Source organism: Protopterus annectens, chromosome 1.part0 (genome assembly GCF_019279795.1).
Source record: "Protopterus annectens isolate FY-2018-M chromosome 1.part0, PAN1.0, whole genome shotgun sequence".
NCBI classification, from domain to species: domain Eukaryota; kingdom Metazoa; phylum Chordata; order Ceratodontiformes; family Protopteridae; genus Protopterus; species Protopterus annectens.
Window position 1 is genome coordinate 1,521,275,705 of NC_056725.1, and position 15,167 is coordinate 1,521,290,871.

The 15,167-nt window shown below is 35.4% G+C and overlaps 1 protein-coding gene across 2 annotated transcripts in view; it reads left to right on the forward strand.

Moving 5' to 3' along the window:
* THBS2 (thrombospondin 2) overlaps positions 1-15,167 on the forward strand; it is a 534,332-nt gene that overhangs the window by 491,510 nt on the left and 27,655 nt on the right. For both annotated transcript variants that reach the window (XM_044067817.1, XM_044067825.1), the window contains exon 20: positions 6,585-6,682. In XM_044067817.1, the coding sequence (XP_043923752.1) occupies positions 6,585-6,682 (98 nt within the window). The remainder of the gene's footprint in view (positions 1-6,584; positions 6,683-15,167) is intronic.

The window sequence follows — 15,167 nt, forward strand, 5'->3', positions numbered from 1 at the left end:
ATATCAATCAATTAGATCTAGATGAAAAATGTTCTAATATAAAAAACCTCAGAAAAATTAAAACTAGATCTGCAAGCACCCATATGCTATAAAGAAATTACAGATACAATAAAAGAGGGCAAAAATAATAAAGCTCCAGGTATAGATGACATAATTCTGGAAATATATGTTCCTTTCCCTATCCCTTTCCCTATTTCCTCTTCAATAAAACTCTATTGGAAATTCAGTCACAAGCTTTAATATCACCCTCTTGGAGATATTCCTTAATCATACCAATCCTAAAGGAAAACAAATCCCCAAACCTCTGTACCTCATATATACATATATCATTATTAAATAATGACTATAAGATATTTACAACAATATTAACTAACAGAATGAAAATACCACTATCCAAAACAATAAATAATGATCACATTGGATTTATATATAACAGACACATATATGACAATATTAAAAAGATAATTTCTCTTATAGAGTATGGTAATAAAGAAAATAAAGAAACACTCATAACTGGTTTAGAGAAAGCCTTTGATTCACTAAACTGGGACTATTTATTTAAAATCCTAATGCTATTTGAATTTCCTACATCCTTTGTTCATCTCCTAAAGAATATATTCAAGTTAGGTCCTTTTACCTCTGAATCTATACATATAACAAAAGGCACTAAGCAAGGATGTCCCATGTCATCGATTCTATTTGCTCTGGCTATTGAAATATTGACAGATTCAATTTGTAACAATATAAAAATCAAAGGAATAGATGTTTATGAACAATACAATTCTAAAGTAATGCTATTTGCTGATGACATATTACTAACATTATCTAATACAAAAGAGACATTAGAAGAATTAGATATATTAATTGACAAATTTTAAAAGACTCCAGGACTCCATTTCAATAAATCAAAATAATTTTTTTTATTTTTAAATAAAAAAAGAACTGCAGACTAAGGGGGATCACATCATAGGGAAACAAGAGTTGACCTTAAAATATCTAGGAATTGAGTTATGTAAGGATAATAATGAATTATTCTCAAAAAAACTACAACAATATCATCAGTACAAATAAAATCTATGTGGAAAAGTGGAACAAAATAATATTAACATTTGAAGATAGACTAGAGTTAAAAAAATGATTTTACTACCCAAGATTTTATATATAGCTTTGCAATACAACTGTTACCAGAAAGGAATATACATAAAGAAATAAACTCACACCTAATACAATTTTATGGTTTCCCAAAAGAAACAGAATAGCTATAATACATCATATCAGACCATGGAAACAGGGAGGATTAACCTTTCCTGATATAGAAACATATATAAAAGTATCAATATTTGAAACAATCTCAGATTGGATAAGCCCAAATTAGTCTGCAAATTGGAAAGAATTACTAACTGTAATATCAATAAATGAATTTGATTTACAAAACAAAATTCACATAAAAGATAAAAACAATTTGCCATGACACATATTATATATTAGTATGCAATATAACATAACTAAGCCCATTAAAATTCATATGGTTAATTATTACATTGACTCATTTAGGAAAATTATTAATACAGATATAGATTTAAAAATGTGGTTTCAGCTTTTAACACCATTTATAGCCACAAAGAACTTTCCACATAAAACATTATTAATTCCTGGGAACAGAAAGAATTTGTTTGTTGGCTCCAATGTATCAAAGAACTAAAAGTTTTAGATATGCAAGTAATAAAAACAACATGCAACATTCCACAACAGGACTGGCTAATCTTATAGAGTATTCTGTCATATTTACAATATTTAAATAGAATAATTAACAATTCTTAATTTAAAGAAATACCTAAATTTATGAAATACATATATGAAATCATATATAATGACTCTGACATGGGAAACAGTATTTCAAAATTTTACAAAATATTGATAAACTATAAAACAACACCCAAAACCTCATATTTGGAATATATAAGAAAAGGACACTCAATACAGTTAACTGAAGATAATAAAACAAATATCTTATTGTCGATAAAATGTACATCCTTTACACAATGCTGGAAAGTTTTTAATTGGAAATGCTTGCACAGAGCATTCTTAACCCCAGACAGAATCAGTAAAATTAGTTCTTCCATAAAAGGAATATGTTGGAGATCTGAACAAGTACACAATGCAGATTGGAACCACATTTTCTTTGACTGTGTTAAAATTAAGCCATTTTGGAATGATATTAATAACTTTCTAAAAGTTTTATTTAATGAATCATTTTATTTAACTAAAGCTATTTTATTATTAAATATGAACAAAGGTCTTCATTTGAATAGGTCAGACATGTATCTAGTATGGACTATACTTGCAATTTCAAGGAAGTGAATAACAAAAAGATATAATGCAAACACAATACCAACTTTGGAAGACTTCTACAGATTACTGAAGACCACAGCATTATTGGAAATTAAAATTAGAGAATTAAGAATTTATCCAAAGCCATTTATCAACAACCCTTGGGGAAAAGTCTTATTGTTGATTGATACTATACAATAATTGATCAGACACTCTGATAATGGATTGGCCATATTTATAAAGTAACTGTATACATTAAGATCTATTGTAGTGTCAGGCTAATGTAAATAGTTTACATAGTTATTTAAGATGTTATGTATAAATACTATGGAATTCATTTAAATGTATTTGAAAAATAAAAAAAGTTTTTGAGAAAAAAAAAAGAACCATGAAATCTGAGTACTCCTAAGATAGACATTGTCATAGATTACTGTTTAGTAATGACAAGTATGAGGAATGTATACAAGAAAACTGTGTAGCAAACACTATAGCTGTTACTCATACTAATACCACTTGTATTTAAAGCTAGATAAAGTGGTAATGACAAGACAGCATTGTGGCTTAGCATATTCATTAGTTACATATCTCATCACAGTGTCAAATCAATCAGATTATGCAATTTCATTTAAATACAGCTCATCTCAGGAAGATCTGGAGACCTTTTTTATCATTTTTCAATAAGTAAATAGATAATTACCAGATATAATGTCCAGAAGGCCATTGAGGACCTAGCCCAATTTTCCAATTGCCCCAAAACACTGTCTGGGTAAGTGATTTACTCAAGATCATAAAGTAGGCAAATGAAGGGTAAGGGAATGTAACGCTGGACCACAGGAAGTAGACTTTTTAACAGTTCTTAGCCTTAATCCTTTGCACTAACTGCCAGAGTCAAAACACTTCCCTTCCACCTGTTAAAGGAGTGAAAGTCAGTAGCCTTGATGGGATTTGAACTTGTGACCCAAGGCCATTGCTTTAATCCCTGAGGTAGCCAGCCATCCACAGCTGAAACTAATATGTGAAAGTTCCAGGGAGGGTACAGTGAATGTACCTCACAAGACATCTGCAGCAGCTGGAAAGGCCACAGAAGTACCTCACAAAGAGAATACTGGCCTCAAACAGATGCCCTACACTGACCGTCTCAAAAAACTCCAGCTTTGCCCTGTAACATATCACCTACTCTGAAGTGATCTCCGCCTAACATATAAGGCTATGTTAAACCCAGAGCTGTTGGACATGCTATACCTAAAGAAATCCCAATCCCTCCAAGCTACACATTCTAGGGACCTAAACCATGTCACCACAGTAAACAGGACATGGTGGAGGGATAGATTCCTGTCCCAGAGACTTCTCATACTCTGGAACAAGCTATCCATCTATGTCAAGCAAAGCTCCTCATTAGCACTATTCAAGAAAAATCTTGATGAGTGGATGGGAAACAGGAAATACACCCCGGGATCACTTCTGTGGCTCTGCTCGACAGGGGCACAGGAAAATAACTTTGTAGGGTGGCGTAAGCCAGGGAATCTTGTTGGTTAGGCGTACATTGGCCCTTTGGCTGATAGCCTAGTACCTAACTATGAAACTATGAACCTATAATGTGGTCAGTTATAAAAAGAATCGGGACAACCTTACAAAGGACATTACAAATACAATAAATAGACCTAGCACTGAGAAACTGAATACAGCTAGAGCAAAACTAAGAGTACAAGAAAGGGAACTGATAAAGGCACAGAAGATCTTAATAACAGAAATCATGGAGTCTGAGAGGCAGATAAAGGAAATAAAGACAAATAAGCAGTTTATGTATAAAGCAGAACAAATAAAGATGTCATTATGACCTGCCCACTTCTCACAGTTGCATTTATACAGATCAGTAATAAAATTCCACTATCACGATCTGCAGCATTAACTACACATCAGCAGCTTCTTGTAGACTGAAGGCTCCTCACCATACAGAAATCCAGCAATATCAAAATAATTTGAAAGAAAACAGCAAGAAAGTGTGGGAAATGAAGCACATAGCAATGAATGTAGTGCAAGATCAAATGGAATTATCTAACACTTCAAAGGGAAAATCAAGAAATCGTGGCAGCATGTACCATGAAATAGAATGTGTGTGTGTGTATGTGTGTGTGTGTGTGTGTTTTTATCTCTCTCTCTCTCTATATATATATATATATATATATATATATACATACATTTATACACACACACACACACACACACACACACACACATATATATATATATATATATATATATATACACATATATGTGTGTGAGTGCATACAACACACATATGTATAAGATATATATATATATATATATATATATATATATATAGATAGATAGATATAGATATAGATATAGATATAGATATATATACTGCGTGTGTAATAGTACACATATTTACACACACATAAATATATGTCACAGCCAAGTGCACAGAATTTTCTGTCTCTCACAGTGCACTACTGAAAAATACATCAAAGCACAGCACCCATTGAGTAAAATTTTGAAATTAAAAATTAATTTATGCTTAAACCAATTTCACTGCCAAATACAGATTCATCAGTGATAAAGAAATAATGACAATATGTACTTTAAATTCAAATTAAAACAAATTATGTTCCATTGTACAGGGTTATATTAAACTACATGCATGAATACTTCATGAAATTTGTACTCATTTCAAAAAGGAAAGTGATCAATAATCTTTCCTTGTTATCAAGTTAATCATTTAAGTATTGATCAGAAGAAAAAGCACCAATTCATATCTCTCAACCTTGCATCACAAGAAACCTGGACAAAGCCAAAAAGAATGGGGGGAGGGGAAGAGGTTCAAAAATAGGGATATACTTTAAATATTAATCTTAGAAATTTAGAAAATTGTTAGAATAAAATATTTTGTTAATATGCATTTTCTAAATGATTTGAAGCCTAACATTCAAATGTCTGTCATTATTAATTGGAGTCAATCATCAGTGATTTGCCAGAAAGCCACAAATTTTATGAGAAAGAGATAAATCTGGACATTCTGCAAAAATCTGGACAGTTAACATATATACACCAGTTTGTACTCAGTCATACCTATAAATGGAAAATATATGCAGTATGATCCAGAAAATGTTTATACAAAGCACTTTCCTGTTTTTTTTGCATCTCATGTCCCTCAAATGAGCAGAAATTCTTTCTTTAAAGTTATGATAAGTGCTTCTGACATAAAAACAACCACAAAACACTGTGCCAAATACAATAGACATTTGGTATTAGAAATTATCATGGTTCATATACTATACATTTTCTTACTATTCTTCATTGAAAAACTGTCAGTTTTCAAAATATGTGCATATTACATGCATTTGGTGCAAGGGAAAAAAATCATTAATCTCAGATGTGACCCTGGTTTTACAAGATGGATTCCCTTCACACTTAAAAGAATTGAAATAATGTATTACATTTTTGCTTCTCCAACAGTTGAATTTATGAACAAGTGGTAAAAAATCTGATAACATATTGTCAGACAATATGATATGCCATCATTTATTGATTATTTCAGCTGACCATAAGTGAAGGTAGGGACATAGACTCCTTTCTCACTCCACCTCTTCATTTTGAAACAACATGTGCAGTATATACCACTATTACATCAGCCTGCTGGCCAGTCTCTTGATCTACTGTATACCACTCCTGAACAAAACCCCAGGGTATTTAAACTTCTTCATTTGAAGTAATTTCTCTCTCAACATCTGGTGAAAGAGGCAAAGTACACCTCTGATGAAGTCCTTTACCCACACTGAATGTGTTTCACTTAATATCAAAAATTCATGCATAACTCTTACTCCTCAGATATTGAGACTGAATAGCATGCAGCAGTAGCATTACAGTGAATTCTCTTCTAGCACATTCCATAAGTCATTCCAAGGTGCATAGTCATATGCCTTCTCCAAGTCTATAAAACACATGTAGACAGTACTGGTAAACTTTCACGATGATCCCCCACTATCTGTGAATTATGAAGACTTCAGGCAATACTACTAACCTGCTCTTACAATTCAGAGGGACAAAACTCTTTATTAAAGCAGTTATGTATTTGGATACAAAATTAATTTTACAAATAATGAGGCTTACATACTTGTCAGTACCTCATCAATCCAAATCTAGTTAAAAATAACCAGAACATAATCTTGAAAAAATGTTGTATGATGCCAGTATTACCTCTGTTAATACATTCTTTATTAACTTTTTTTCAGGTTCGTACTCTCTGGCATGACCCAAAGAATATTGGCTGGAAAGATTTTACTGCATACAGGTGGCACCTGATTCATAGGCCTAAAACTGGTTTCATTAGGTAAGAGACTTGAAAATATAACTGATTAATATGTAAATGTTAGGATTTTGTCAAAGATGGAGAGTTATTAATCTAATTGTAGTGGTAACCATTTAATATTCTGGGACTCATTAGTGTGTCATAGAATTAGAGAAAATGCATATTTACATATACTAAGTCTGAAATTTCAATCAGAAAAAAATAAATGAAAACTCCAGCCAAGCTAGAACTTCCAATGAGTGACCTCCCAAACCTCCTGTAACAGAGGCACATGGGATATATGCAAATGACCCTTATGAACATCAGGTGTTTCAGCTATATGGCGATTCTGATTGTCCATGACTTTTACATTTGAAGTCATTTTAATGGACAATTTCAGACCAATAAACCAACCCCCACTAGCTATGGATATGCATATTTCGACCTTGTTATGACCTCATCAGCATAGCATAAGCAGAGTGTTTGACTAAGCATAAGAAACACAGGGTTGTTATACCCAGCTGATGAGGTCATAACAAGGCCGAAATATGCATATCCATAGCTAGTGGGGTTTGGCTTTATTGGCCTGAAATTGTCCATTAAAACGACTTCAAATGTAAAAGTCATGGGCAATCAGAATCGCCATATAGCTGAAACACCCGATGTTCATAAGGGTCATTTGCATATATCCCATGTGCCTCTGTTACAGGAGGTTTGGGAGGTCATTCATTGAAAGTTCTAGCTTGGCTGGAGTTTTCATTTAGTTTTTTTCTGATTGTTTTTTCAGTGTGACCTTCTAACTCTTTGTTTTATTAAGTCTGAAATTTCAGAATTACTTCCTGAAGCAACTGATGGTAGGTTATTCATGAACAGTTATTAAACCTTTAAACTATATTATGATCATCTGCAGATCTTCAAGAATGGTAGCAGTATGGCTAAACAGTTTCTCTGTGTTACTCCACCCCCTATTGCATTCCAAGCATCAGTCCTCCCAAGATCTACAGGCCCATTTTTCTCCCTGTGGAGTGACTGATGAACAGAGGAATCCTTGCCACCCAGGTAGCCATAATTATTTTTCTTATTCTGGCCTTAACCCATACCCAGAGGATACAGTGTGCACTTACAGCTGTGTATGGCTGCAAATCATTCCCCCGTGGATGTGCACATTCCTGTACATGCCCAATGAAAGCTACTTCAGAAACATGGCTTTGCAGTAACAAGCATACATCCATAGCCCACATGTTGTGTGTTTTCCCCTTGTGAATGTGCACATTCCTGCACGTGCCCAATGAAGACTCCCTCACAAATGTGGATGGTACATCCCTGGTCAATATGCTGCATGCTGTGCACCTTGCTTTCTAGTAGGTGCCAGCACTTTAGAGAACTGGACTGGACTGCATTCCCTCCCAGGATGGTTAAGCGAATATCAGCCCTTCATTCCCTTCCTCAACCACCAGGCTCCTCCTTTGCCTTAGCCATTAACCAGTCTTTGTTTGGGTCATAGTCAGGGCAGTGGACTGGCATACTGCCCATAATTACTTGATTTTTTTATGCACACTGAATGTATTTTTGCACCTTGTGAACTGAACAGGATAAAGTCAGCATCAGAATATGAATTTGGAAATTACAGTTTTATAAAGCTGTATCAGTCTCAGTGTGATATACAATTTAAGATTCTGTTTGAGACTATGCACTATACGAGTGGGTGGGTTGTACTCTACACTATAGTTAAAAGGTTATATTTAGTTGTCTTGCACTTTTAATTAATCTAAGCTCATCAAAGTGTAATACATCCAAACAAAACACAGATACTGTGAGTCAGATTCAAAAGTTATCATCAGGTGTAGATGGTGTGTAGATCTCACAGTAGCCATTTCAGATTCAGAGACAGTCCTACTACAGTGCTTTAGCAGAAAGATGTGTAGCACTGTGGTGGACTATCTATGTGGCTATGCTGAATACTAATGAGACATTCCAGGGGAGTAGTATATACTAAATTCCCATGTGGTCTCCACCAGTCTGCAGTAAGGTATTTACATAGCTGTGCAATTCAAAAAAAAACTTGCCTGTTTAAGTTTCTATGTCTGGCTATGTTAATGAACACAGCCAAACACACACATTCACCTGAGCATGCTAAAGGTAAGTGCCAGTTACAGGCAGTGTTGAGAGATATGTGTGTGCTTGTGTGTATGTTTGCAGCTGCATTTGTGAATGTGTGTCTGCCTGGGATGATGCAGTAAAGGGATTATTTTTTTGGAAAGGGTATGTGTGTGTGTGTGTGTGTGTGTGTGTGTGTGTGTGTGTGTGTGTGTGTGTGTGTGTGTGTGTGTCTGTGTGTGTGCCTGTGTGTGTGTGTATGCCTGAATGTGGGTGAGTGCAGTTGGGGGATGTGTGTGTGTGTGTGTGTGTGTGTGTGTGTGTGTGTGTGTGTGTGTGTGTGTGTGTGTGTGTGTGTGTGTGTGTGTGTGTGTATGCCTGAATGTGGGTGAGTGCAATTGGGAGGGGTGAGTGAGTGTATGCATAACTGTATGAGTGTGTGCATGTGTGTGTGTGGGGGGGCTGTCTTACCTCCACATTCCACTAGACATCAGATTCCATGGGTAACTCTGCATTTTGTGTCATAAAGGCATTTAAAAAAGTAAAACAGCAAAACTTTCCAAATGGAAATGGACAAATTAAGGCCAATTAAGCCAAACCCCACTAGCTGTAGGCATGCATGTTTCGGCCTTGCTATGGCCACATTAGCACAGCACAAATGGGCTGTTTGACTAAGCATTAGAAACATAGGGCTGTTATACCCAACTGATGTCCATTACCATTAGTGTCTGTTGTCCATTAAATGACTGGAAAAGTCATGAGCATTCAGAATCGCCATATAGCTGAAACACCTAATATTCTTAAGGGCCATTTGCATATATCCCATGTGCCTCTAACACAAGAGGATTGTGAAATGACACAGTGGAAATTCTAGCTTAGCTAGAATGTTCTTATAGCTTTACTGATTGTTTTTTCTGTGTGACCTTTTTACTCATTGTTTTAGTTTGTTAGTTGCGATATTTTGCAGACACCCCAAGGTAATGGACATTAGCTGGGTATAACAGCCCTGTGTTTCTAATGCTTAGTCAGTCAGTCCACTTGTGGTGTGCTGATGAGGTCATAACAAGGCTGAAGCATGTATGTCCACAGTTGGTGAGGTTTGGCTTTATTGAACTGAATTTATACATTAAATAACTGAAAAAAAGTCACGGGCATTCAAAATTGCTATATAGCTGAAGCACCTGATGTTCTTGAGGGTCATTTGCATTTATCCGATGTGCTTCTTATACAATAGGTTTGAGGAATCATACAGTGGAAATTCTAGCTTGACTAGAATTTACTTTTAGTTTTATTGATTGTTTTTTCTGTGTGACCTTTTTACTCATTGTTGTAATTTCCAGAATCTGTTGAAGGTCCTCCCTTATGAAGGAGGGTGACTGCCACAGTCATCCATTCACACGGTACAAATCCTGTTTTAAAATTATAGTTAAGTAATGGCTCCAGGAGTCCTGATAAGTTGTATTTTAGACTAGACTGTTCAGGAGGCATCCTGGTATGTTATCAAGGCCCATTAATGCTGTGTTCTTGGCTTTAAAGAGCATAACCAGTACATGCTTCCTAGATATAGTTGAAGGGATTATGTTGTACAGTATTTGGGGAGAATGGTTGGAGTGATGGGGTAAACTTGGAATCGAATTTGCCCACTAACAAGTTCGCTATATCTCCAAGCTCAATGAATACAGTGCCATTAATCACCAATTGTTCCACAGTTGTTCAGCACATTGCTGTGTGCTGCCCTTGGGGTTTACGACAAAGCTAAAGAAGGATTTATGGTTACCTTTCACCTGGGAGACTATCTTAACCTCAAAGTTGGCTTTGCTTGATGTAATTAGCCCTCTTAGTTGCCGTTTTAGTTTAAGGAGGGAGTTTTTATCTTTATGGGAATTACCCTTCCTGAATTTTGCCATAATAGTTTTCTTTTTGTTTTATGTCCTGTTTAATTTGGGATGCCACCAGGGCAGTTTTTTTCTGGAGCTAGTCTTGGGCTTACTTCTGGTAGGTACAGCAACCTCTATTCAGCCATTGACCTAGCTTTACAGAGTTTCTGAGATCAATTCAATATGGGCTGCTGTGTTCTCAGGGTTTGGAGGCCCATTACATTTTGACAGTCTGTCACCTAATAAAAGGTAATTGGCCTTGGAATACTTTCTTTTACTGGTTTTATTGGGATTAAGGAGGTGCTTTCAAAGGAGACAGCTTTATGGTCAGACCTTACCAGGGAACATGAGTTAAGGGGGCAGTGTCCTCTCATATTTGTGAGCATGAGATCCAGTATGTTGGAGCCTCTAGTGGGCATATTCACTATTTAGTCAAGGCTGTTTGTATTTATGAAGTCCAGGAATGTCAGTGCCTGTAGATTACAGGCCTTGTAGGTACCCAGTCTATAGAGGAGTAATTAAAGTCTTCTGTGAGTAGGATATCAGGTTGAATGGTAATTGTCTTCAGTAGGTCCAGTTATGCAATGTCAGCTTCTTAGGACATGGAGGGGGACCTATAGCTGACTAGGATATGATACAAAATTTGTTCTGTGGTGATCTGCATCTGGAGGAACTCCAGCATGTCATCCTGTTTGACCACCATAGAGATTTGCTTGCTGTTGAAGTAGATTCAGACACCTTCACCTTTAACACTTGTCTGTGCAGCTGCAGGTCTAAAAGTGTGGAAGACACTGAAACCTTACACTGTTGGGTACTCTCTGCCACTTTACACTATGTTCCATTAATGCCTGCTGCACATCCTCAGAAATATATACCAAAAATGTATTAAGATCCTATCATTTAAGCAAATGCAGTTACAGTTGTTTAGAGGTAGAGTGTAGAAAAAACACCCCTTGTCTTTTTTGTGTATGTCTGGTTTGTAAATAAGTTTTAGGCAATTGCACTTGGCCATTGTCAGTAAAATGGAGAGCTACTATTATCCCGGCCAGAAAGGAATCACCACAGTGTTCTTTGGCAATTACTTCTGAATCTTCAGAGTGAACCTGGGTACTAACTAGTGGAAAGGGTAGAAAAAGAACATCCCTGTCAAGGAAAATAAAAAGTAGCTGTTTTCAGGCCTTCTTGCATGGACTCTCGGAGCAGAACATTCCCAACTGATTGTTGCTGGAGGAAGCAAAAACATCTAGTTGAGATGTTCCCTACAGCTGAATAAATTCCTGGTAGACTCTGATACAATTTCCATTCATGAGGGTCTGTTCTTTTCCTGTTCAGTTTGTTTGTCACAAAATTATGCTCTGAATGTATGTCAAGCGCCTGTAAAATGGGACTGTACTGAAAAGTTCTATCCTAGGCTATCATGGCTAGTTTGCACAGGGTGTAGAATCTGGTTCCTCTATTTGTTTAGGTACCACATTACTGCAGTGCTGTCTGTGACCATAAAAGTTTGAAAAAAGAACAACCACACACTGGAGCTAAGAGATGCTGAAATTTAATGTCTTCTAGTACCTCAGCTATACAAGCATTCACAGAAATGAATTCACAACATACAGCAGTACTTTTTATAAAAGCATCACTTACATAATTAATCAATTAACTTTTTTTAAGAAAATATTTTTAAAGAACCATGATACATTACATTTCCATACATTCAATTTTTATAAACTCAAATTCATTTCTAAATTCATGCCCCTAGGGGCAAGTGTGCCAAAATTCAGTATAAATCTACTTTCCAAGTTTAATAACTTTTGAACATAATTACTATGACTTGTAAAATCAGGTTTAGCCAATACACAGAAAAAAAGAGATTCAGTGACTCCCCCATGAAATTTATGAAAATGTTCAGAAATAGGGTTATCCAACCTACAGTTCCTAACATTCCCAAGTGCTCAAGAATACGTGTTTACACTTTATGTCTAGTTTGACCAATGTACCATCTTGGGGGTATGCAGCTACACCCCACAATGTATACTTCCCCACAAGATAGACAATTAAATCTATCTGTAGCCACATATTTCACACCATTTATCACATCCCCTGATATATTCTTCACTTTCGAACATACTTTACACTTTCCGCATTTAAACATACCCACATTTTTTCCCTTAGAACGAATGTTATATCTCAGGCTAAGTAGTTCTTTTAAATTTGGGAACCTCTCATATGAAAAGGTCACTTTTTTAGGAAACAAATGGCCTACTTCATCATTAAAACAGACAATAGGCCATAAATTATCCAACACCCTTTTCAAAACTTCAGAGAAAGGTGAAAATTTAGTTACAAAAAAGATGTTTTGGTCATCATCATCACCATGTTGGCTCATCATAGATCTACAAGATCTTTGAGCATATCTACCATCACCTTGACCAATACTCTTATCCATCTTACTTTTACCTCTATCAATAGAAGTCTCAGAGTACCCACGAGCAATAAGTCTTGCCTTAACATCACAAAATTCATGTTCCAAAAGATAATTCTCAGAGGTATGCTCAAAAATATGCTTTAACTCACCATATGGAAGTGCCTCAATAAGATGAGGTGGGTGTGCACTACTAGCATACTAAAAGTTATTAGTGGCTGTCTTTTTCCTAAAAGGTCTATACTGAACTTTATTATGAATATCTACGTACAACTCAATATCCAAAAATTGTACAACATTCATGTTAACATCAAATGTAAATTCCAAACCAAACCTATTTTGGTTTAGTAAATGAATGAATCTACCAAATTCGAGAGTGTTTCCTTTACATACAAAAATGAAATCATCTATATATCTACGATATAAGATGACTGATTTATGAAAAAATTCTAGAGTGTACATGAATGTAGTTTCAAAGTAAGACATAAACAGAATGGCATAGGTGGGGGTGAAATTCGCCCCCATTGCTGTGCCTTCTTTCTGTAGGAAAACTTTATTGTCACATAGGAAGTAATTGTGGGTAAGTGCAAATTCAAGCAGCAAAACGAGGAAGGACGAACGTGGTCCTTCCCTTAAAGTTTTACTAACTGCTTCTAAGCCCCAAGAAGTCTTAATGCTCGTATACAGAGCCTTAATGTCAACTGTAGCCCAGTAAAAATCTTCACCCCATTCCAAAATGTTCACTAATTTACAAAGTTCATTCATATTGTAAATATGTGAAATAACATTTCCCAACTCTTTCTTCAAAAGACTATCCAACAAAATCCCAACATGTTCCAAAAAACAACCACAACTCGAAACAATTGGTCGACCAGGAGGATCTAGTATATTTTTATGAATTTTGGGAAGTGCATAGAAAAATGGGTCTCTAGGGGAAGTAATATACAAATTCTTCACATCTTTCTGAGTTAAAAAACCCAGTCTCTCACCCCTTTCCAGTAATTCTAGAAGGGCCTCATTAAAGTCAGAAACTGGATTATAAGATAACTCAGTATACGTACGTTCATCAGATAACAGATCAAAAACCATTTTATAATAATGTGACTTCCCCATGATCACCCAATTTCCCCCTTTATCAGCCTGGGAGAACACATAACTATCAGTTGCACTTCTCATTTCTTTAATGGCTAACCATTCTGATTTTTCTAAATTAAACTTTTTATATTGTTTCATGAATTCAGCATATTCAAATTCAACTTTTTTACACAATGCATTTTCAAAAATAACCAAAGAAAAAGATTTTTTAGGTGGATTAAATTTACTTTTCCTAGGCAGCATAGGTACACTAAGTTTCCCATAGCCAGTAAAAAATGGCTTTCATCAGGATCAGCAGAATCCACATTAACAGCTTCACTTTCAAAACTCTCATAGTCATATATAGAAAGCTCTAAAAGAGATTCATCTAAATTGACATTCCCATTCTAAGCCATATCATTAGAAATACTTTGACTACTAAAAAAAACCTTTAAATATAACTTTCGACAGAAGCGTTTTACATCCAGCAAAACATCAGCAAGTGCAGGAAATTTAGTAGAGACAAATTTATTACCTTTCGTTAGCACTTTTTGCATTATAGGTGTAATAGTCAAATCGCTAAGATTCACTATACATAAGTCAGTAACACTTACATTCTCAGTAGAAAAAAGTCCCAACCTAGAAAAGGAAAAGGTTTCATCAGATATAGTCCAAAGTTCAGTATTTTCTGTTATGTCCCATTGCTCTACTCTTGCGTTTATTATTCTCTCGAAAATTCCCTCTGTTCTGCTGTCCCGTTTTAGTCGGTGCCTCTAATTCATCAACCAGATCCACTCTTTCAAATGAAACACTTTTTTTACTGGCAACAGTATCAGCTGAGGAGACCGAGAGTCATGTGCACTGTGAGATCTTGCTTCCGTGTTTTTATCATGGAACCTACCATTTTTACATTTTCGTTGCCAAGAGTAAATGTCATTAACGTCTCTGTTTAACTTTTTCTTCTCTCGTTCAATGACTTAATTTTCTACTTTAACTGGTTCACCTTTAATATCCTTCATGGTAGAGTTAAAGATCTCACTGGAAAGATCTTTCAATAAAGCTT